We start from the raw sequence: 26,077 nt of genomic DNA, 5'->3' as shown, positions 1-26,077 counted from the left end.
TGTATATACAGTATAGTACAGTACAATACAGTATACACTAACAAGTAGTAAACATCTGAAGTTTATATACTTGCTCATCATGATCCTTATCAAGTGCTTCTTGGTTACCAAAATTTTATTTGTGATTGAATGTTGACTGAAAGTTTTGCAATGCATAATGTACCTTCATCAACAGTTTGATCTATTGATGCCTATAAATAATTTTAGGTACAAGGTCCATTTTTTTTATTATTATTATTATTATTATTATTATTATTATTATTGCATTTACTCTCATCAGAAGTTGTAGATTTTGTACTAATGCATATATATATATATATATATATATATATATATATATATATATATATATATATATATATATATATATATATATATATATATATATATATATATATATATATATATATATATATATATATATATATATATATATATATATATATATATATATATATATATATATATATATATATATATATATATATATATATATATATATATATATATATATATATATATATATATATATATATATATATATATATATATATATATATTTCTGTACAGTATTGCAATATATGGATATTTTGTTACCACTGTACCGGTATTTAATGTTACAGTACTGTACTAACTAAATTGTATGAAGGGTACCCCGGTACAGACAAAATCATTGAGAAACCAAAGATAAAATTTTAACTGTATGGTAAATTTAACATATTAATAAATATAAATTTTTTAAAGTTATAATCCCATTCATTGTTTCATTTTCTTTGATAAAGATGATACTGTCAAATTGGAATTGGTCTTTGAGTATGCCTGGCCATTAGGCTGTGCATGCACTGATCCCATACATCAGTGTGGATCACAAAGATTTTTGTTATAGAGCATTATTCTTTGTCAGTGTTCAAATGGACATCTCATGTGTGCTGGATGCTTCACCCATCTCCTTGCTGATGCCCGCATTCGGGATGAGACAGCCACATGCCCCAACTGCCGTGTGGAAATATCTCGGTCCCTCGCCACAAGGAATTTGGGTAAGAATTATTCTGGCTAAATTGGGTCCAGAGACAAGCAGCAGAGGATCAATAATGTCTGGAGTATTATTAATAAAGTTATTGACATTATAAAATTTGCTTGTTGTTTTTATTACTCATCCATTATCAAACTTTAAAACCATGATGTACACAAGACATAGATGTCAGTCTCTGGTAACATTATTCAAAGGATGTCATTTTCTAGGTGTCACTTAATCTGGGTACATGTATTGGTTTATTGGTTTTGATCTGTTCATTTAACAATTTAAAGCAGGTTTTATGCAAAGGTTCCAGTCAAAATTATTTTATGATAATAACCAGTATTTTAAAGCTAAATTCTAGTGAACTGAAGCACTGGTGGCTACCAAAAATCTGCTTCTTTCACTTCTCAGTAGATTTTACTGCTCTTCCCTTAGTGAAAGACAAAAAGTTCATCAGGACTTTGTACAGTATTCATTGTATTCCACAAATGTATATGAAATGTGTCTTCAGTATTATTAATTATTAGACAATTATTCCATTATAGCGGTAGAGAAAGCTGTATCAGAGCTGCCAGCAGAATGTCAGTTTTGTGGACAGAAGTATCCTCGAAATTCCCTCGATCGCCATGAGGTAGAACTTTGTGAAGAAAGGTAAGAACTGGTCTCCTTTCTTCTTAGTTACCCAGTATTCTGATGCAACTATCCAGGCTTATACAGTATTGTGGTGAAACATTTATAAAAATAGATATGCCATTATTGTCAAACAGTGTACAGTATTAACATTATAATACCTTTAGTAGTCATTCACAGCCTTAATTGTAAGTGTTAGACTGAATTGTTAGATGCTGTTAATCATGGAATGCATTATTTAAATCATATGTAAGTCACAGTTTTAGATTGGCAAGCAGAGTCTCCCCAAGGGAGACATAATCTCTGTAGGAAATGGTGTTGTCACATAAATGACCTTATCGAGTTGGTTTGTTAGTTTGTACAGTAAACCCTTAAACTACGCGGGTTTAAACAATGCGGCCATCGACCCTCTAGGTTTTTACAGGAAGTGTGGTGACTGAGGTATCCTCAAAGAAGATTTTCCCCCATTGTTTCTTTGCATCTTTAAGAGTTCAGAATTGTATTGAAAAATAGTAATTACATTTAACTCCTTTGTAGAATGGCTCATGTTTAATTGTTTTGTCTAAGCAATATCCAATTTTGTGAACCTTGACACCTTTACCAAACAGCTCATGTTGATGTTACAGCTAATTTTAGGGGTTTAAGACAGTAGATTACTGTACTTCCCAAGTGACTGATAAGGGCTCATCTCATCACCCTCCACCACAGATATCATCCTAAAAGGAGAGAATGAATGCAAAACTTGCCTTGTAGAGGTAGGAAATCACTGAAGTCAACCTTGTGTGCTTAGACAGCTTACATATCATGCTAGCTATAATTTTCCATCACTGCTTTTACAACTGATGGCCAGATTTCTTGTATAGTATGCTTATTCCATAGTCTTTCAGACAAAATCAACTTGTGGTCAGAGTTTGTTGGTTTTGAGGGATTTTCTGTCATCTGTTTGCTTGAAAAGTTACCGTCATTATCTTTACAAAAGTGATGACTCGGTTTCTTTCATATTATATCATTATGTACTGTATACTCAACCCATGGTTCTTCACATCTTATTGGGATATGGTCACAAAGTCACAACATACCAATTCCCAGAATAATTTTTAAAATCTTCACTCATCCAATTTTGCTCATCTACAGGTAGTTATAGTTCACAATAGTTTCCAATCATTACCTCCACACCTGATTTGCATGTGGTTGTGGCACATTGATTTTCAGAAACTTTCTGCGATCTGAATGGTCGAGAGATTTCCAGTTATCATTTTCATACCTGAATGCTTAACTGCTTTCATGTAACAACTTTTACTTGCCCCATTATTTTTCAAATGTGATTAGCATATTTATCCAATAATGTACTGTACAGGGATTTCTAGAATTTTTTTTTAGATGCTTAGTATGAAGTTGATAATTTGCAAACTACTGTACTGTACACTGACAAGGCTGAAATACCATATGCAGAAGTTATCAGAAGATGTTTATGACATCAAGACAAGTTGGATATATAATGTACAGGAACATATGAAATTGAAATCATCAGCATGTATTGCAAATAAATACCTGTGCATGTATTATCTTTTGCAAATTGAATCCATAACTTTGTAAATTATTGTCACAAGAATTAATAGTAAAGCTATAAACATTGTATATTATAATTAGGATTGGACCACAGTAGTCTAAATAAAAGCTTTCTCAGTTATGAAGGCCACACCTAAGAAAATTAACAAGAAAATATAAGCAATTTATCTAATCCAGATTTTCATTGTACAGTACAGTAAGTCCTCGCCTAACGTCGAGGTTACATTCCTAAAAACGCAACGCTATACGAAACAACGTTAAGCTGATCAATTTTCCCCAAAAGAAATAGATAAACTACGGGAGTTAACTTGAGCCTCCCTTTGCCCCATGAAATACATTACTGTACATATACAGAAAATCTTTGCCATTTCTATAGAAAATAATGCATACTTATACAACTACTAAGTTTGTATTGATACTTAACGATGGGCGGAGGTGGTAGAGCGAGAGTGTGGTGGGTAGTGAAGCAGAGGAGGCGGATGGCGGGAGCGGAGGAGGGCGGTGAGTCACTGAGACTCTGCGCCAAGCCGAGAGAGCATAGTGCGGCCAGACGAGAGAGGTTAATGCACCATAAAATGTAGTCTGTGACGACGCAAAATGACATAGTATCGGATCATCAAGACGTTAAACGAATTTTTGGTCTCTAAAGTTTAGCGACGTAGTACCAAAACAACGATAAGCAGGACGACATTAAGCGCGGACTTACTGTATTTGTTATCAACCTGATTAGTTTCACACACTACCCATGTAGGTGAAAGTATGGGTGAGGGATTTTAAAACATTAAAAAACACAAAAGATATGGTTGCAACTAACATGAGATAACCAAATGAGGAATAAAGGGGGGGGGGGGACATAGTGAGAGAAGCTCCCTGTCCATAACCTTTATCTAACCTGGAGAAGTATCTCATCTGACTGCACCATCACTTCTCTGTATTTTTTCCTTATATAAGTATTGTATATAATCATATAACAACCTGGACCACCAAATTATTAAGATATTATATCTACACTATCTTGTATTATACATGGTTTAATTGCTTTTGTGTATTACAGGCCAGTGCGATGCCAGTACAATGTCCTGGGTTGTGGATGGCGCGGGCCACATCATGATGTCAGCAGTCATGAGCAACAGTGTCAACAACCCACTCATACTGGAGCACAGGTCAGCAAGTCAAGTTCGTGGCTAAATTCGCTTAGTAAAATATGTTGCGACTCAACCTCCATTAGTCACCCATAATTTTGTAACTAAAATGTATTTCTATATTCCATGGAAGTCTAGCAGTGATATACAATACAATATCTGTATGAACTTATTTTAGAAATACTGTACAGTATTTGCAAATCATTAGTTATGTGGAATATGCTTCCATATGCAGATAATTAGTCAAACAGTGTTAGTACTGTGGTACATATTAAATAATTACCATTTATTATGCTTATCTTTTAATGTGTAGGACAAACTAATGTTTTATGTTATGCAGGTGTTTTCACACCTGCAAAGACAGTCAGAAACTGCAGAGGAGGCCTCCAAGACCTTCAATCAAATCATGTCTGTACTTTCATTTGAAAAGATCACTTTTAATGGTGAGGACCAGTTGTCCAGAATACCTGCAGGTTTCTCATAATCACATTTACATACTGCCATTTCTTGTACTGTATGGATTTAAGATGTATATTAGTGTTGGGTATGTTACATTCCCATAGGAAGTAGGGTTCTTTAGGTAAAGTTTAGCAGTCAGTATGGTCATTTAGTCGTGCTTATACATTTCAACTTCAAATTTTAGACATTTTGAATACACACACAAGTGCACATACCCAAAATACTATCTGAAATGTGAAATTAAAATTAATATGGATTATCAATGCAGACTACATTGACCTTTATCTTAAGATTGAACATGCATATGTGTAGGTACTGTATGTGTGTGTATACATGTGTGTATGAGAGAGATAGAGATGCACCATAAACATTAATATAAGCCAACATAAGTAACAACCAAAGTTAACCCTTAAGCCCTGGGTTAGGGTGCTGCTGGCAGTAACCACCCCCCCCCCTCCCACCCTGCAGGGATAAATAAAAAAGAAATAAATTTTTCAAAAAATAAAAATAAATAAAATCGTTGGCGGGAAAATAGGCAGATGGTCTGCAACGTCACCCGGGGCCTAAGGGTTAAATATGAACTCTAAATCTGATTATTATAACCAAACATGTTTTTAATGATACAGTACTTTCTTAAAGATTGCTCTAATGCTTTTATGCTACCAGCTTGAGTAAAGCTTACATTTTGCTAGACTATTGTAGAAATAAAAAATACCTGTTATAGTGGTACTGCAAATATCTTCATAAATACTGAAGGTATTATTGTTTTATCATTTTAGAGAACCAGTAAGAAATTATAAATTGCATTTTCTTAAAAGATTTGCAGCTGAAACCTTACCGGACAGATGAGTTTATCCACAAGCTGTTCTATGAAACAAGTCGGTTCTCGGCTCTCGGCTATCAATGGGTGATCAAAGCGCGGCTCAATGACAACCAGAAGGATCCACACCTGACGTGTAACAGATTCATCACATACCAGGTAATTATGCTTATTCATCAGAATATATTGAATTTGACATAAGCTTTATTTCATGAAGAAAGGCAAAATACCGTTTAAAGAATTATAAAGAAGTATTGCGTTTCGCTATTGTTTGCAGTATTAGGCAAAAAATACATTAATATTTATTTGGTTCCGTGTGGGCAATACTCTTTGGAGAGTAATCAATAAGATCCTCCTATGCTGAATATCCTGTGACTCAACCTACCATTGTTCTGGATAATGATTGTTCAGTAGAAGAACACATTAGTCAAATGAAGATGCTTTTGTTGTCAATACAACTCTATCCAGTTACACTAGAGTCCTGATAAAGAGGTCCTTAAAAGTTTGTTGAGAGTTAAACTCATCATCATCATTTTAAGGCCATTTTCCCTGCTTGCGTGGGTTACCTGATGGCAGCTCTCCATGCTATACAGTCTCTTTTGTTTGGTTCTTACCTAACTAATGTTATTCCTTACAAATTTTCCCCATGTCATTCTTTGTCTACCCCTGACTCTCCTTCCCTCCACATTTAGGCTCTTGACCCAATTGGTCTCATTAATTCTCTCCACATGGCCAAACTATCTCAAGCTGTCTCTGTGCAGAACTTTGCCAATACTGTATTCTCAGTACCTAGCTAACTTCATAGCTCTGAATTGGATCTCCTGTCTTTCAGTGTTACATTACGCATCCACCTCACTATTCTCAGTTCACTCAAGTCTGCTTATGTCATCTTCTTTAACTACCCATGTTTCATTGCCATACAACATCACACTTCTCAGGACATGCAGACATCTTTACTTTCACACGGAGGGAAGGTCCTCTTGCCATCAATAAAGGTAAAGGTTTCCTAAACTTCCTCCAACCACTTCTGACTCATGCAAATGAGTTAGCTTCAACACCCCTTCCAGCATTGATCATGTCATCCAGGTAACAACTCATAAACTTAGTCCAGGGATATATCCTTAATGTTGAGTTTCTCCAGCCTTGCTAGGCCTATGATTATCTGGACATGAAGGACATTTAAAGTCAGTTACATCCAACAGTCTGCCATTTACTTCACTGCACCTCCTGTGTACCCACGTTCCAAATTCACTTCACTTTATTGAGTTGCTGCCAACACCTTTCTTACTGACAGCACATGACTATTTTCCACTTTTCAACATGGGTCCCTCACCCATGGCACTAATCAATACCTTTGTTTTGCCACTTTCGCTGTCATGCCCTTTGACTGCAGTGTATGTATTCCATCCTTCCATTTCTTAAATTTCTCCTCTGCCTCTTCAGTACAATCAACTGTCAGCACTAAGTCATACAACAACTCTCATGACAAACCAGTTCTAAAGACCTATGATATTGCCTCTAGCCCCATGGTAAACAGAAGAGGGCCCTGATTAATCCCTACTTTCACAGTAGTTTTTTCACTTTTTTCGATATTTACTCTCACAGCAGTTTTTAACCCTCATAAAAAGCCATAGCCACTCGAACAAGACACTCCCCAACCCCTAGCTTTCTCATTGTTCACTTTACTGCCTCACATGGTGCTCTATCAAATGCCTTCTCTTAAGTCTACATATACTAAGTACAACTTTCTCTCCTTCCACAGATATTTCTCTTGTAGATATGTAGCCATTAATATTGCCTCTGTAGTCCCCAAACAACTTTCATTAGTGTTCACTCTCCCTTTTCAGTTTCTCAATCACTCATTCCACAATTTTCATAACCTGATCTAACAGCTTCACGCCCCTGTAGTTCCCACATTAAGAGTGCATCACCTTTACCTTTGTAGGTATTCACAATCACTTTCTTATGTTCATTCATCTGGAACAGTACATTCCATCATGATTGCATCAGTCAATTTGGTCCCCATCAACATGCCTACATCATCTGATGCTCTTAGTATATGGGTATCTTTAACTATTCCAGAACTTCCAGCTGCCTTTGCATTCTCCATCGTGTAAATCGCTTTCTTCAACCATTCTCTTTCAGTCCTTGGGCATGGCCACTGTGGGCCATATTCACAGTCATTACACCACCCTACCAATCAGGAACAGCATTTTTTTTTTTTTTTTTATGGGGTCAGCCCACCAGGGCACAGGTTAATGACCCACATCAGGGCCTGAGGGGCAAAAATATAATAATAATTATTAATAAAAATTAATAAACAAAATTAAAAAATTATTTAATAAAAATACAATATAATAATAATAATAATGATGATGATGATGATAATAATAATAAAGGTCCATAAATAAATATATAAAAAAATCGATCAATAGTGAGAAACGATATATGTAAGTTGTGTTGCCAAAGTAAGAGAAGCAATTGAAACCCTGCAATTGTGTGTAAATGAAGCAGAAAGTCAGATCAGCAACCTGGAACCTGGTCACAATTTTCGTGATGCCATATGGCAGCAGGATCTACCATTAGACAACACATTATGCTTCCAATATCTTCCCAGATCCGAAGGTAGTCCCAGGGGATTGGGTTTGTTATCACAATCATTGGAGCATTTCATCGGGAGGGGATACTCGCCCTATGGCAGTGGCGATGATTATAAAAACCTTTTTCTCCCTCCAAATTTTGATCTATTGAGATAGAATATATATTCAAAACTGATAGAAAATGGGTTTGTTGGTGACAGAAAATGTTATTTCCATATACTACTGTACATTTAAAGATTGTCTTATTTACAAGTGTTAAATAATCCCAGCTGATCGTGAGCGTGCAGCCGTGTGTAACCAACACCGTGCCACTAAATACTTGTGAACTGCAGGCAGTATTTTAGAGAAGAAACAAAAAAAATCTACTTGTAGAGATATGTCAACGCACCTGCATGTTTATGTACACGATAATTGATGTTTAAGATCAACCGAGTCAGCCTTATCACAGAGGAATGTGACTCTATTCAAAACCTTATCAATTATTTTTATGTGGCACTGCAGCTGAGAACCAAACCGGGGCACAATATTCAAGGATGGGCAACAGAAATGAAGTAAAACAGAATGTAATAATACAGTACAGTATTAACATTCTGAAAAATTAAATCTTTTACAAACTATAACAATTTTGTGAAATGCTGACGAAGCTACAGAATATATGTGATGAGGTTAGTTTAGGAATTCTCTCCTAAATAGCCATTTGCTAAAAGGTAAGGCCAGATATTGCATAATTTTGCCCTTCTCTTGAATAAGGCTAACAAGAGCACCGTGCAGTTAAAGGATAGCTGTATGCTACATTCATGACTATTCATATTTCTTGCACTTTCTCCCATTGTGTTGTTGTGTCAGCTGAATCGCTGTATGCCAACTGTCAACCATCCCAGTGTGGCCATCACCTGGAGAAATATAACCTTTAAAACAAACCTCACAAACACCAGAGAAAAATCATTTCTATATCCCATTGATATCCTCTTAATACTTTTTTTTTGTGTTGGTTACATTTTTTATGTTTGAGGGAAATATTATTGGGGTACTTGACGTCTAGGTTGTGTTAACAGTGGACTATCCAGCCGATTATGAAATGTTGGTACCCCTGCCCAATTCCTTGGAATCCCATCCCATCGTAGTGCCCGAAGCACGTTCTGGAATGACCGCTCCCGATGGTCAACCTGACCGTCAGGCATGACGACTGTGTATGCGCCCCTGTATCAGAAAAAAAATTTGATTATCCACTTTAGCTGCCAAGGACAAAAGAGTACAAGTTGGACCTCGCTAATCTGGGACCTGATAGTCCGGCAGCTTCACTAGTTCAGGACGCATATAGTGAATACAGTATTACCCCGCCTAACGCGGTTTCACTTAACGCGTTTTATCATATACGCGGTGCCTCGCCAGAGCTGAACTTTCACTTAACACGGATTTTTTCCACATATACGCGGTGAGTGTCTGGCTCGAGACGCTATTTTTAGATTTGCCCCACCCGCCACCCTGCCTGACTGCCTGTTTTAGCTCATAAAATTCATACAAATTACCCGGCCAGAATATAATTTACATTGTTGGAATTCTTATAATTTGGTGATCATTTTGAATATAAACATCATATATTTTGCATTAGACATACAAATTTTAGATAAAAAATTTTCTCAGAGTAACTATGTTATCTTTTGTGCAAAATATATGACATTTATATTCAAAATATTCCTGGTCTTACAAGGAATCCAGCAATGTCAATTATATTATCCTAACTTTAGTTTGAGGTATTATTTATTAAAATTTAGTGGTTATCCCACACATCTCCTTGGGACGGTTGGTGGGGGGTGGGGGGGAGGGAGGGACCGACCGACCATCTGTTACCCCGTGAAGAATTATTATTTTTTTTATTAACTGAAGATATTTGTTTTAGCTCATAAAATTCATACAAATTACCCGGTCTGAATATAATTTACATTGCTGGAATTCTTATAATTTGATGATCATTTTGAATATAAACATCATATATTTTGCATTAGACATACAAATTTTAGATAAAAATTTTTCTCAAATTAACTATGTTATCTTTTGTGCAAAATATATGACATTTATATTCAAAATATTCCTGGTCTTACAAGGAATCCAGCAATGTCAATTATATTATCCTAACTTTAATCTGAGGTATTATTTAATACTAAATGTTAAAAACTCTGGAAGGGAGGATTGGTGGGGGGTGGGGGGGAGGGTTGGGACTGACCGCGCGGTTGGAAGAGGGGGGGAGGCAAGGTGGGGTACTTTGATTGACAGATAGTGTTGTGAAGATTATTTTTTTTTTTATTAACTGAAGATATTTGTTTTAGCTCATAAAATTCATACAAATTACCCGGTCAGAATATAATTTACATTGCTGGAATTCTTATAATTTGGTGATCATTTTGAATATAAACATCATATATTTTGCATTAAACATACAAATTTTAGATAAAATTTTTTCTCTAGGTAACTATGTTATCTTTTGTGCAAAATATATGACATTTATATTCAAAATATTCCTGGTCTTACAAGGAATCCAGCAATGTCAATTGTATTATCCTAACTTTAGTTTGAGGTATTATTTATTAAAATTTAGTGGTTTTCCCCCAAAAATTTCTCTGAGAGGGAAGAGCCGGCAGTGTAGTGTGAGAGGGGGAGGGAGTTGAGTCCATTATTTGAATGGACATTAACTTGGCGACTGTATTTCTCTATTTCTCTTAAGTATTAATTGTGTGCATGTACCATCATAAAATTAAGATGTTATTTTTACTACAACATAGGTATGTGCCTTCAAAAAGTGGAGTTTGGGGGTCGGGCCGGTTTCTATTGGAATTAATCCCATATGTTCTGTTGTTCACTTAACGCGGATTTCACTTAACACGGGACCCTCTGGGTTCTATTGACCGCGTTAAGTGGGGTACAACTGTACTTAATCTTATGGGGAAAAATTAGGATATGTTCCACAACTACTAAAAGTCAACAGTAATGCTATAAAAGTTGTGGAAAAATCTTTACAATTATCACAACCTGTAATCAAATGTACTGTACTAAGTTCTATAAAAAGCCATAATTTTGAGCAACATACAGTATTACTGTACTCACTTAGTACTCAAATGTACTCAGCTAAAGGACTAAAATATTTATCTCTAGTGCAAACTATGGGATGCTCATTCTCAAATTAATCACTATCTTGCAAGAATTCTGGTACGTCAAATCAATGACACTTAATAAGCGAAAAACTTAAACTCCCTCTTTTGTATAAGCCTCAGTCCCAGACCCCTCCCACCTCCTTTGATAACTACACACCCAGTAATCACCCTTCCTGGCTGTCAACACCTCACCTCCCCCCTCCCCCAGCTAGAAGGGCCTAAGGATTTTAGAGGGTAAAGGTGGTTTTAGGCTTAAAGTTTTCTCTTATAAAAAGTCACTGACTTGACTTAGCAGAATATAATTTGCATTGCTGAAATCCTTGCAAGATAACAATTAATTTGAGTATGAACCTCTCATAGCTTGCACAAGATATAAAAATTTTAGTCCTTAAGCTTAGTACATTTGAGTACAAAGTGAATACAGTAATTTTGCTCAAAATTGTGGCTTTTTCACAGGGAAAAAGTCTGTATAATTAACCCAAGTGGTCAGGATATTATGGCATTGAATGTTGGACTATTTCAAATAAATCCTTTTTTAGTTCTGTACATATATGCAAATTCCCATATCGTGAATGCTCATAAACCAAGGGTCCAGTATACAGTAAACTTGTGCCATAGCACTAACACTTTGTCATAAAGAAGTCCATTTAGCCTGGGCTAGGTTTATGAGGTCCGACAAAAATATAAATCATAAAAAAAAAAAAATAGATAAAACGAAACATGCTGTAGCGCTTCTTATTTACCAAATTAAAAAAATCATCTGTTATCGCCTTCAAAGTAGTTCCCTTCTGAGTAGACACACAGCTGCATACGATGCTGCCACAGTTCAAAGCAATTCCGCAGATCATGGTCTGTAAGGCTGTTGAGGAGCTCCGTCGTTTTTGCTTTCACCTCTTCTACCAACAAAAAATTGGTTCCTTTGAGCACAGACTTGATCTTTGAGAAGAGGTAAAAGTCGCAGGGAGCCAGGTCTGGCGAGTAGGGTGGGCGCTCAAGCACAGTGATGTTTTTATTGGCTAAAACTGCTTCACAGACAAAGCGTTGTGGGCTGGCTTATTGTTCATCTGACAGCTTTTTTGGAACCATTTTTGCACAAACTTTTGTCATGTTCAGTTCTTCCGTTAGAATGCGTCGAACACTTTCCCTTTCTAAATTAACTTTCTCAGCTATTGCTCGAACACCCAACCTACATTTTTTTCTAATTACAACTCGCATTTTTTTACTGTCTTCATCGGCAACTGCTGTGCGTGGACGGCCTGGGCGGTCATCATCTTTCACGGTTTCTCTGCCTTCCGAAAATCGTTTGTGCCATTCAAGAAAGAGTGCATGAGACGTGCAATCTTCAACGTAAGCCTCAGTCAATAATTGAAAAGTTTTTGTCACGGATCTCTTAAGTTTAGCGAGAAACTTGATGTTAACTCGTTCAGTTTTGCAGTCCGACATTATCGGACCGAGCGTAAGAACACGTCTGTACTTCAACACGCATCCACTTGTACTGAGTGAAGCGATCGAGTTGAGCCTTGTCACACTGTGACAGGTTAGAACATTTTCGATAACCATATTTTTGTCCCTCCCCTCCCGCTCATGGTTCCCAAGTTATAGGGTCAGTCTCGTTATTTTTGTGTCGGACCTTGTACTGTATGCTGATGTAAGTTGTATTGGTACCAGTAATAGTACATGTGATGCATTATTTTTTCTTTTTTTAACCTCGGCTTCGATGGTCTCAAACTTCCCGGACTAACGAGGTCAAACCTGTACTATTAAATTACAAGATTCCGCCTTACCATTCACTTACAACACAACATAAATAAAATTGAAGCTACCACAGGTCTTAGGTCAGACTCAGTGAACATGCAGTGGTTGCCAGTACCAAGGAGTTTTGCCAGAAAATACAGATTGCCTGGGGACTTGGCCTCTCATAGTGCTGTGCTTTTGAACTCTGAATTTATGCTGCAGTAGTTCTATTTACTGTATTATGTTTTAACTCCAAGTGAAGTACCGGTTGTGCTTCCATTCAACAGCAACCCATACAACGGAAATTCACATCTAACCTTAAAATTTGTAAGAAATATATTTAATGGCATTTTCAGCATTTACCGGCATATGCTGCAAAATTGAAATTGGCAGGTTAGTACAGTATACCTGTACTGTATTTGACAATTTTCAATTTTTTTTGTTCGATGATTCGTTCATTTTCTGTTCAGTTTTTACACCTGGCCATGCCTTGGCTGCCACAAAATGAGCTATTTATAATTACTGTGCAAACAAAAATATTTTTTTTAATGTACAGTAGCTAAAACAACTATCTGTGCAGGTGGGGGGTCGATATGCTCCGAAATTTTACGTGTGACTAGTGACAGCCCTCATATACCAATATTTATCGTCCATGGTCTCATATTGTTTCCCACAAAGTATGTACTGTATTCAGATAGTTGTTTTAGCTACTGTACATACAGTAATAATAAAGTAAATAATACAGTAATAAATAAATGTAACACTGCTTACAGTATTTTAAGTATTGTACACAATCAATCTTAATGAAAATTCATGTACTACACAATTTTTACCAATCTAGACATAGTCAGGAGTAGAAATTGTAGAGTTTCTATTGGTAGTTTATATTCCTTATTGAATACACGATTATATAGCTTAAGTCAGCTTACTAATTGATGGACTAATATTATATCTTTTTCTTTCCAAGTTGATTGTGAAGAGTAAACCCAGCAATCCCATGATGGTGCACTTCATGATCTTACGAGGACCATTTGGAGACATGCGAGTTGATCCTCACATATGTCAGTTTGAATTCACTGAGAATGGCACCGAAAGTCCCTTTTTTGCCTTGCCATTGCCTGATAGTGCCGAATGTAATAAACTTCTGGCTGCACGCATCATTGATTTCCGGTAAGTCTTTGACCTTTTGTTCCTGATTTTTTCAGTTACTGTATACTGTACTTCACCATTAATAATAATAATTTGTAAAATGAACTTTTTTTCAGTTCGTTACTTTGAAACATTGTTAGTTTGTATTTTTAATTACTTTTATCTTAGTTCCAAAAATTATAGAATTGAGATCCTGCTTTTTCAAGTGGTTCAGAAAGGTCTTAAATGGAAAAAGGAGATGTCTCATTCATCAGTTATGGATCACCAGAACTTGGAAGTCCTGATAGATTTTGTTTCTTAAATACTAGAAAAGCGGGCTTTTTAGAGGTTAGAACCAAGTTAATTTGTGTCCTAAGGCTTCAGGAGGTCGTTGAGTGGTTTAGAGCTGAAAGAGTATCATGAGTATATCTAATGAGAAGTTTTTGATGGTCAGGATTCGTTTAGTAAGGTTGAGCCTCTGAAGACAGCCAGTGTCAGTTAACTTTACAGATGCTTATTGGCACATTCCACTCATTGAATATTAGGTTTTTAACTTTTCAGTTTGAAAAAACAAAAAACCCAGCTCAAAGCCCTTCTTTTGATTTGAAGGTAACATCAAAGGTCTTCACAAAACTATCATGAGTAGTTTTGAATTTGATTAATAAAAAAAGGAACTACAGTACTCTATTTCTGTCTCTGTGGTTAGTTTTGTGTCCTACTAAAGAAGCAATGTACTGGGTTATTGAGATAGTGTTGGGCATTATTCCTTGTCAGGCAGGGTTCTTGGTGAATTGGGCAAAGTTTAGACTTATTCTGACCAAGAGTTGAAGTGGTAATGTTTACTGCAGACCTATAAGGAAGACTGTACTTACTTGAAAATTTTTTTTTCTGTATGATGATTAATGTTTACTCCTCTCAAGAAGGATTGTTTCATAAAGGCAGTTTTAGAGAACTGAAGATAAGATAGATTTTGCACTGGGCTATTTTTTCTTAAATTTGGTGTCATTGTGAACAAATCAGTCTCTGAAGGCTACTATTTACCATCCTGGCTTCAGTCTACCTTGAAATGGTGGAAGGTCAAGATATGACTGCTTCAGCACTATGATTAATCAGGGTGAACAGATGAATCAAACTGGCCAGCTTACTTGCCAGTCAGGCAATTGCTCAGTTCAATTTTCTGTTAATGTTGCCAAATAATGGACATGCATGGGTTCTCTAGCCAGAATAGTAAGAGATTCCATTCCTTTCAATTACCAAGTATAGGTATTCCATATTTTTCTTTTATTCTTTTGACTTGGGGAGTCTGTACCTTCTTTAGATGAGTATTTTGTACTTTCTTGACAACATGTCTATAATTGCCTTAATGAAAAATAGGACTTCTGTGTCTTTTCCCTTCTGGACAGGAGATATAGCATGATGGCCGAGACCCTAAATTTAGCTAGCACAGCAATGCCTGCTGCCTGGCTACTAACTGGTAAAATATTAGGATTTCAGAATCTGTCTTCCATTTTTCACTATTTTTGATTGAGAATTAATGTTTTCAGCATACAGTATTTATAAGAAAATACATAAGGCATTTACAACTGTCAGACAAGCTTCTGTAAAGAAAAGATTCAATCTCATTTAAAATCTTTTAGCTCAATAGTACTGTATTTCTGCATTTTTCCTTTCTCAATAGTTAGAGTACAGGATATTTGTTATTCGAAACAATTGAAAGAACTCATTGCCAATTTTACTTTTTGATATTACACTGTACCCTTGTTAAACCAACAAAAAAGGGGCTCTGGGTCACTCGAATTACCTAAAAATCTGAATTAACCTAGTTCAGAATATTTTGACATTACGTATTTGACAATTTCTGAATGTTTGGGTTCGATTATTTGTTTCTGTTCAGTTTTTGCACCAGGCCATGCTTTGGCTGCCACAAGATAATCTATTTATAATTACTGTGCAAACATAAATATTTATTTTTTAAATGTACATACTGTACAGTAATATTAAAGTAAATAATACATTAATAAATAAATGTAACACTGAGGTGAGCTGATGAGGTTAGGTGAAATAACAAGGCACTTACACAGCACATACATTAACAGCACTACTAAACCATTGTCTTATAACGTTATAATTCAGAATTTCAATTTTAAAATTAATTGGTACATGACGGCTCAATTGGCTACTTTTGTACTTAGACAACCGATCAGTGAATAAACCAGGGCATATGGAAACGGTATATACACTACAATAATATTTATTAAGTTCTGATAAATACTCTACAATATTATTTACTAAGTGCTCAAGACAGATCATGTGGTAAGCACCAACCCTCTTGAGCAGTAATAACAATGGTGCTTGAGAGATGGGGAGTGCTGGCACATTATTAGGGAGAGTGGATCAGCGGGAACAATCATCTGTTACCGCTCTGTAAACAAGAGAGGAATATACTACAGCACAATAGCTCATCTGGGATTGAGTGTGGGATTTGGGGGAGTGGGGGATTTAATTATTTTTGGATAATGTTTTATTAACCCGACACCAAATGAACCTAAATAATATGAGAATTGTGGGTGAAATTGCATTCAGTTATAAAGGGATTGTGGGCTGCCAAGTGGTAGGTGGTGAGTTGATCTCTGCTCCCTCCTCCTCCACCACCCGCCATCTCCTTTCCACTGCTACGCACCCAAATGTAGTTTTATAAAGTATTTTAATAATTCTATTCCTATAATTCATTCATCTTGATCTATTTCATAATATATTCCTATAATAATTATTGACTTTTTGGAACCACTCGCTTATTTCAGATTCATTCCGAATTCAAATCGTTTAATTCATATTTGAAAAACAAACATACGAATTAAGCTAAATTCTAAATTATAATGATCCAGATTAACAAGGGTACAGTGTACTCTTACTACTCTGCAACCTCATACCCTGTATAGACATTCAAGATAAAAGAACTAGGCTTGTGTTTCCCATATTTCATAAAACTAATCACTTCTAAAGCAAGCATCAAACTATACCAAAGCATATGTTAGATGTTAATTTACACTTTTGCCAGGTTGATGATGGGGATGGTGACCAAGTAAAAGTTGAGGGTGTTTCGGTGTGGCACACAGCACCACCATTGTAGGAAGTTGTCCACTACTCGTGCTATTGGAAAAACTCATCTTCACCTAACACGTGTACGCTCAATTTCTCCCAACATTTTAATTTACTGATATATTTGTTTTGTTTAAGTTTTAAAACATCATGGTTTTTGTAAAACCAACTAAAATTTTATATATATATATATATTTCATGTAGATCCACAATGAAAACGTGGATAAGATAAATCTTGATAAAATCACACGGGAAAAGGGAAACAATGGAGCACCTTGGCTTTCGTCTTTATTCAAGACATCTTCAGAGGCCTCTGAAGATGTCTTGAATAAAGACGAAAGCTAAGGTGCTCCGTTGTTTCCATTTTCCCGTTTTATTTTATATATATATATATATATATATATATATATATATATATATATATATATATATATATATATATATATATATATATATATATATATATATATATATATATATATATATATATATATATTATATATATTTATATATATATATGGTGCAAAGTACGTATATGAAAATTCCTCTAACTTTAATCAGTAACAAACTTTGTGAATGGGTAAGGAAAAAATAATTTACTTGCTGTAATAATGAAAATTTTGTGTAACCTTGGTGAAAGGAGTAGAGTTACTTATGCTAACCATTGCTAACTAAACATGACTATTATAGGTAAAGTTACAATTGGGTTAGGCAAATTAGAGCTTGATTTACAAGTTTAGTTTTGGTGGATTCCAGCTGTGTTATTGTTACTGTACTATAAAAAAAAACTAAATTTTATATAAAAACCATGCTATTCATCTCTAGTGACTGCAAGTATGATATATATATATATATATATATATATATATATATATATATATATATATATATATATATATATATATATATATATATATATATATTTATATATATATATATATACTGTACTGTAGATGTGTGTGTTATGGTTTGCAGATATGTTTGCTGAATATAGCTCACAAATTCTGCAATATTTACATCTTTATCTGTATATCTGTTTTCTTCTTTGACAAAAGAAAAACTTATCTTCAACAAAGAAATAACTAAGGACTGCACACATGTGTCAGTCAGTTTATGGCTACTCTCCTATATTAGGTAGATATCAATCATATCCTTATTCATCAACATCCCAGTAAACAGTAGATCACTTTATTTTAAGGGAATGTGAATGTTCAGACATTTTCTCATACATATTAATATCTTGTAATACTACACAGTGTTCCTCTCCCTTTCTCGTCTACTAGTGGGGCTACAAAATTAACGGGAAAAGTCTGCTTATCATTTAACTGAACAAAATAATACTTTCAGTTCACACTATACTGTATACAAATTACAATTTATATGGCTTTTGATGTGTATTTTTGTATTGTCTATAATTTCACCTTTCTCGGTCATAATTTCGAGGTATGAGCATACTGTACTGTTTTACATGGAAACTTAATCCAAAAGAAAATTATGTATTTAACATATTTCATTGTGCACGAGATGAATTATCATGCATACTTATGTTTATGTATTATAATAGAAATTTGTTTTTCATAAGAGTTGTTTTCAAATGTGGTATACAGTATACTGCAGGTATTACTAGGTACTGTACTGAGATACACAGATTTGTACCTCCATTGGAACAATTACACACACTATACAGGTATAATTTCAAATATTGTACTTGTACACACAAGTGCACACTCGTATAAGTAGGCACATGCTCTCAGTATTCCTATACTTTCACACACTATATAATTTTGAGTATTGTATGGCTATATCTACTACATACACACATACAAATATTATTTGTGTTTGTTGACACAAAATACACACAAGCATAGATATGTCCATGTCAATTGTGATTATATATTTTTCTCAAACATATATGCTGTGATGCAGGGTAGCTGGATAAGTGCTGTTCCCTAATCCTTAGCACTCAACAGCTAGTGGGGTACCCCATCCTCTTGCCAGGATGCTAGTCCACCAAAAGGTTGTTCTGTCATTGGCAAGCGAGTGCGATAGTATCCACTGAATAATGTATACTGTACATTGTTGAGTGCACAAGTCAATGTACAAATAAAAAACCTAAACATCCAATCTAGTTAGGGATAAAATTCATGACTATTTGCTTGTGAGACAAGTGTTCCACCTACTATATAATGAATGCAAAAATAGAGAGAAAGATGACTCATCCTTCATGATCTGGAATGGTAATGAACTGAATGCATGTTGAGATTGTCTACTGCTTACTTGTATGGGAAAGTATTGATTTTTCTTTGTATAAGGAAAATAAAGAGGTCATTGCCTATGATACTGTACGTAACCAATTAATTTTTGAGCTTGATGCAGTCAAGGATATACAGTACAATAGTTTTTAGGCTGTGTAATTTACTTTGTGAATAACAAGAGCTCCCTAGTACTGTACTGCAACATAGTATTTGTGCTGCATAAGTGAATTTACTTGTAATAAGCAACTGAAATTACCTATTCATTTCATTGAACACCTACATTTATTAACTGCTTTGGATGCAAAGGTGAATATGAATTAAATTTGACTGCAAGAAACTGTATAGCAAACATAGAAAATGGTCATACAATTATGATGAAAATCCTCATCATACTCAAACAGAATATGTATAATAATATTAACTTTAATGATGCATGATGCTTAGTTATGAACCCAGATCATGAAGTATATCCACACAGCAGTTCAGTACAGTACCTAATAGGACTCAAAAAACTCCTTCATTCATCAAAAGGTTCTTGGACAAGATGATACTCTTAACTACTTTGTCAATTTCCAAAAGAATTCTTTCTAAATCTAGCCAAGAAAAGTTTTACTTATTAATTTATTTATTTTTCATCATCATTTCACTACTTACGAGCTTACTAGCTGTTCAGGCAGTTGGTCTGTCCAGTGTTAGTACAGGAGGAAACCTGTGATGTTTGGTAGGGTCACACTGGATAACACCCTTCCTATGTGTGTCCGAGCCAAGCAGGACTTGAACTCATGCCGTATTGGTGAGAGATACACATGTTACCATGAATGCTTGATGATGTATTGGGTTGTTTATAACAAGATGTGCTGTTTGTTTGTATGTTGATTACAACTCAGATTTATGTGTTTGAGCAAATAATGTTTAACTTTCCACTTCATCAGTATATGACAATATTAACAAACAAAATTTAAGGAAAATTTGTAAGAATATCTTATCACTACACAGCAGTGTAGTTTTGGGAGACAGTAACACTCAAAAACTTGTTTTAAACTTTAGCATTGGTCAATTCATCCTATAAATAGTTTTGTTAATGAAAGTGTCACTTTAAAACAATCTGATTATTATATTTTCTGAGCATCAAATTTCTTTATGCATGTTTTTATTATAAGTAGATGAAACACATTTTTTTCTCTGTAATTGCAGAGCAGCTGGAATGAAGGGCAAATACTGACTCATTCTTCAATCATTGTCACTTATTCATTTTTACTGCTGTAATAGTTGCATTCTCGTATGGTAGTCCTCTTCCACAACAAGACTTTGTGTATCCACTTAGTTTACCCATCACTTTACACAACCTCGCTTCACCCATCAACAACATGTTCATCTCCAAAAAACCCTTTACACTATATTCTTTAGACATTCTAGCACATAACAGCTTCCAGGCCCTTCATGCCTGTTAAATTCTTCACCCCATCCTTCGGTGTCCTTCTTGGTGTTCTCCTCTTCCGTCTGAATTATATACACTTTATTTTTACCGGTACTGTACTGTACAGTATTTCATTTCCCATGTTCTTAGTATGATTGCATCACCTGGGTATAATGTGTATCTATTATGTTTTATTTATTTACATAGAATTCTCTCCAGTGTAAGTAATGTTGTGCTCCTTATAGTATATTACCATAGAGATGTATTGTTTATGAAATTACATGTATCACGGATGAATGTTTTATGTATTTAAAAACCACTGTATTATCATATCATTTGATAATAATTTTATTGTTATTTTTGTAATTATGATTATGGTAAGTACAGTACATGTATTATGATATTAATTGTAGTAGAATTGTTAGTAAGAAGACTGAATTATAATTGGTTAGCTGTGTGATTAAAAACATATTGGTAACTGATAAGAACTCAATGAGATACACTACCAAGATCTCCATTAACTTATAACTAAACACTCAAGGTGTCTCTGTAACAGTGCCACAGGTATCACATGTAGCCTACACTGTAAAGGTACTATAAATCAATCAGTTTTGTACTGTGAATTTTTTTCTATTCTCCCTGTACACTATACTGGACTTCTGCATTGTAGCTGTATACCAAGCTTGAAAAAGGGTCATTTGTTGGGAAATGTACATTCTGGATAGATATTAACTTATATTTATTTAAATTTATTTAAATATTTTGCCATTGAATTATTTCTTAAATAACTTCAAAACTCTGTGAAAACCCTGGTGGTATGAATGTTCATTCTATTTCTAGATTCTTCTGACCATTATTGTATTTGTAGGTCTGCTATGAAAATGACAATGAATAGATTTTTTTTTTAATTTCCTTAGATGTACAGTGTATCACCAAATAATGGCAGGTCTGTACATACTGTTGACATCAAATTGGATCCTCATTTTTATCATCAAATACTGCTTTGAATTCTGTTGATATAAATACACACTCAAAGGTTAATTTTGAAAAGGAATGTAATATAATGATATATTGTAGCTACTATAAAGAAAGTGCTGTAAAATTTAGCAGAGTTTTTACTCTTTAATTTGAGTTATATAACTATGGTATACCTGTACAGTAGGGTGGTCCAAAAATTAAAAGTTGGAATTTTAATTTAGGCACATGTCGCCCTAATACCTTTACCCCAAACATGTATTCAGGCAAAATTTCAGTTACTTATCTCAATATTCAGGGGTCCCGCATTTCGTGAGCAGTGAGGGTGAACTGCTCTCTGAAGAGGAAGATCTTAAGAGCATAAATGGCCTTTGTCATCCATCTGGCTTGGTGGAAGGCCCCAGGTGCCCTAATCTTCACACCTCCCTCTGGAATTTCCCCCAAGAAGGTGTATGACAGGACAATGAGTTCCTTGTAATCGTCCCTGAGGTGAGCTAGATTTTTTATGAGACTAAAATAACAAAACGTTTTGCGGGACCCCAAAATATCAACCAATTTTCTTCAAATTTTCTACAAAGCTAGTGTACATGAAGTGCAACGAGGGCACCATGTGATTGCTTGGTTCAAACAATTTTCAAATTTTCACCCTATAATTTGGACCACAGTACTGTATTTTTAATTTTCATGTCGCATGTATAATTCCCTCTCCATTTGAAGGGTTGACACATGGTAGATACTGTTTCCCAAATATGGCTTTAGTGCTTTTCTTCATTTACAAAATAATTTGTGATGGGTAGAAATGAAATGACACTTTTGTTGACAAAAAAAGAGAATACTGTATGTTAATTTAAGATACTGTTTAGAAATTTGTCTCATAAATTCTTCTATTAGCCCTTAAACATCAGGTAAGGATTTCTTAATCCTCCCCATATATGCAACAACTGGAAAGTTCAATTTAGAAAAGGTCAAATAGTCTGTGGTAACTATTGTATCGTGCACAAGAAAAATATACAGTAATACTACTGTACTGATTATGGTTTTGCAACATTGTTAAATTTATAATACTCTGTATCTCAAAATTACAAATATTAGGTGGACTTTTCTCTGAATTACAGCCATACATTACAACACAGATGACAAAACTGGCCCATATTAATTTATTTTTGTAACTTTCATATGTGCATCTCTCTCGTAACTAGTAATCTCAAGTTGCCCCTGTCATCACATCTTTTTATTTTAATACTGTACTATATTTTTATAAAAATGCTGTATTAAAAAAAAGAGAGCACACACACACACACGTACACACACATATTGTATATACATATACATTCATTCATTCATTCATTCACTTCCCATTTACAGATTCTTGCTCAGCTTTTTTTCCTCTCTTTCTTGTTGGTACAAATACAGTAGCTAATTTTTTTTTCATCCATTATAGTATATTTTGTAGGATGAAAAGGTCTTGTCTAAAAGTTAATGTAGTTGAACATTCTCAGTTTAGTTGCTTAACAATTTATTGTACATACTGTAATAATAAACATAATATGGTTGATGATTCTCCTCCAGAAACAATTCTTTTAAATTATTCTTCCATGTTCTAAGTCTCTCTTATGCAGCTATCATGTGGTATCATACACAATGATACTCTTATGGTGAACCTTTTAGTAGGGTTTCACCAGTTTTCTGGCTTCTCAAAATGAAATGAGTTTACTTTTTCATTCACTATGACACCTTTGTGAGTAAAAAGTTGTGTGTTTTCAGCAAGCCTGTATACTTTCCAAATGCAGGGCAGGCAGTTACAAAGTCTCTTCCTGTTTGTGTTTAATGAGTCCTGTGAGGAAGTTACTCATACAGAATATATCATCAGTGTGTACAGTACTTCATCATTTTCTCTCATAACTTTTCTTCACCATGTCTACTAAGACATTTTTATAAGATTTACAAGCAGAATTGTAAATAACACATGACAGACAACTGATAATATGTTCTATAAAATTTTAAGTCATAGTGTATATAGTTAAGAACACAGTTATGTGCTGAAAATTATAGATGCTTCAGTGTGTAACTTTTCATGGGATTATAAAGACAAATATCAAGAGATTGTGAACGCCCAGAACATTGGTAAAAACTCAGTTACTTAATAGGAGATAGTTCATCAGTTCATTGGCAGAGAATACATATTTGAAGAAATAGTTCAAGACTATGAAAATTATCTTCTCTTTCCCTGATTTTTAAGTACTGTACTGTATTGTAATGCCTTAGTTTTTGAGGTTCTCAATGAGAAGTCATTTTAGATTTATTTTAGGACAGCATTTGTTTAACATCATTATTATCAGAGAATGGATTTTGCTGTATTAAGATGCATTACTGTAAGGTATGTCATTTAATTTTAACAAAAGTAAAGGGAGAATGTCATTCTTAAATGTTTATGATATTTTTTGAATTAAGGAACATTTAAACTTTAAATTGTGCTTACCAGTTGAAGATATTGTAGATTCATTTATCTACAAGATAATTAAAAGCTGTATGATGATAAGAAATGAAGGGTGCTTCACCCACTCATACCGATAGAACTGTGTGGCTGGTTTTTCACATTTTGTCAGTTAAGTCATAAGAATATTGTTAGCTTACTCTGCATGAAGCTGCTTTGATAAAGTTAAGGCATTGTTTGAAATTCTATCATTGCCAAAATAATTTCAACTTAATATGCTTTATGTATAGCTTTTTTTATAATACAGATACTGTATTGCAAAATTGTTCTGCATAATTAAAAAAAAAATAATGAATAACTGAGTCACTCAAGTATCTGGAAAAATATTCAATTTAAAAAAATCTCATTGATCTAACAGTTATATTTTATTTATGTTACTGTAGAAAAAGTTATGAATTTATTTATGAATTAATAATGGTAATGCTCTTTGAAATATAGAGAACTGTAATTTCAATTTCAATTGTGAAGATATATAGGAATGTTTCTGGTTTATTCATTATAAAGGGAATAATGCACAGACTCTATCCATGTAGCTTTGAGACGAGATAGCTTTTATTGTACAAAAGTTTGATATTGGATATATGTAGTTAGATTAACATTGGAGGATATATTTCTTTTAAATAAGATATAAAATTATATTGTTTAAAGTGAAAATCAAAAGTACTATAGAAATTACTGATTGCAAATGAAGTAGATTTGCCAGAGGCAGATACTACAATATGATGTATCAGTACAGTACAGATATTCTAGATTACATTATTTTATAACTGCACTTTTGACCATATTTTATGGTAACCCTAACTTAAGTTCATTTATGGAGTGACATGTGTCAGATTATGTTTATCATTAACTTCAGGAAAGATCTCTACATTGTTAATTGATACATTATGACTCTTTATAATGAAAACATAATTTTATTGTGTAATTATGCGAGTTTTAAATATTTAAATGTGTTCGAAAAGCTTAAAAATTATAATTATTTCCTTAGCAGCTTATGCATTTTACCTTTCTGTAAATAACAACTTTATTATACAGTATAATCAATCATAGTGTAAAATGAACTTAAAAGAGCAATTTCCCTTTAAAGCTTTAGCCCTGTACCTGACTGAGCTGTCCATGTGTTGACCATTAAAAGCGTGAACAACTATGCCCAATGATTCAGTTTCAGTTATTTTCCTTGAACATCAGAAAGTGTGAAAATTTCATGAGTTTATTTATACAAACTATGTGAGACTTCATTTTTGTGTACTGCTACAGTACATACCAGTAGAGTGAGTTAAATAGTGCTCTTGCTATGTACCTATGGCCCATTTTCTTCTTATCTATGAATTTGTTCACTTTACTTAAAAATTTGATATGGTTACTGACCAACTGATTGCACATGGACATGCTTTGATTTTTTCTGACCTTTAATTGAAGGTTTGAGACCATTGTAGGTCAAGGGGCACCAGGAATCACTGACAGAGTTAATCTTTATTGTCTGATATCTCTTAAGGAGAGGAAGATATGGAAAGGTGAAGTATACCCATTCATATATGTGTCCATGTGTCAACATGCCCATCACATCAACATTGTATCCAAGATATAG

At 34.3% G+C, this 26,077-nt stretch overlaps 2 protein-coding genes across 7 annotated transcripts in view; one reads left to right on the top strand and one right to left on the bottom strand.

Moving 5' to 3' along the window:
- Nucleotides 1-17,621, top strand: part of LOC121857744 (cysteine and histidine-rich protein 1 homolog) — a 30,538-nt gene extending 12,917 nt beyond the window's left edge. For both annotated transcript variants that reach the window (XM_042353871.1, XM_042353872.1), the window contains exons 2-8: nt 905-1,037; nt 1,564-1,669; nt 4,272-4,380; nt 4,700-4,802; nt 5,637-5,797; nt 14,089-14,291; nt 17,308-17,621. In XM_042353871.1, the coding sequence (XP_042209805.1) occupies nt 905-1,037; nt 1,564-1,669; nt 4,272-4,380; nt 4,700-4,802; nt 5,637-5,797; nt 14,089-14,291; nt 17,308-17,335 (843 nt within the window). In that variant the 3' untranslated portion in view covers nt 17,336-17,621. The remainder of the gene's footprint in view (nt 1-904; nt 1,038-1,563; nt 1,670-4,271; nt 4,381-4,699; nt 4,803-5,636; nt 5,798-14,088; nt 14,292-17,307) is intronic.
- Nucleotides 1-26,077, bottom strand: part of LOC121857743 — a 100,851-nt gene that overhangs the window by 60,986 nt on the left and 13,788 nt on the right. Inside the window, exon 1 of one of the 5 annotated variants that reach the window (XM_042353866.1) lies at nt 5,657-5,767. The exons of the other annotated variants lie outside the window; for them this stretch is intronic. The gene's annotated coding sequence lies outside the window, so the exon portion shown is untranslated. Of the gene's footprint in view, nt 1-5,656; nt 5,768-26,077 lie in introns of those variants that run through there. 5 annotated transcript variants of the gene reach the window in all.

This window comes from Homarus americanus, unplaced genomic scaffold, assembly GCF_018991925.1.
Source record: "Homarus americanus isolate GMGI-L3 unplaced genomic scaffold, GMGI_Hamer_2.0 scaffold16712, whole genome shotgun sequence".
NCBI classification, from domain to species: domain Eukaryota; kingdom Metazoa; phylum Arthropoda; class Malacostraca; order Decapoda; family Nephropidae; genus Homarus; species Homarus americanus.
This window is presented reverse-complemented; position numbering and strand designations above follow the sequence as displayed.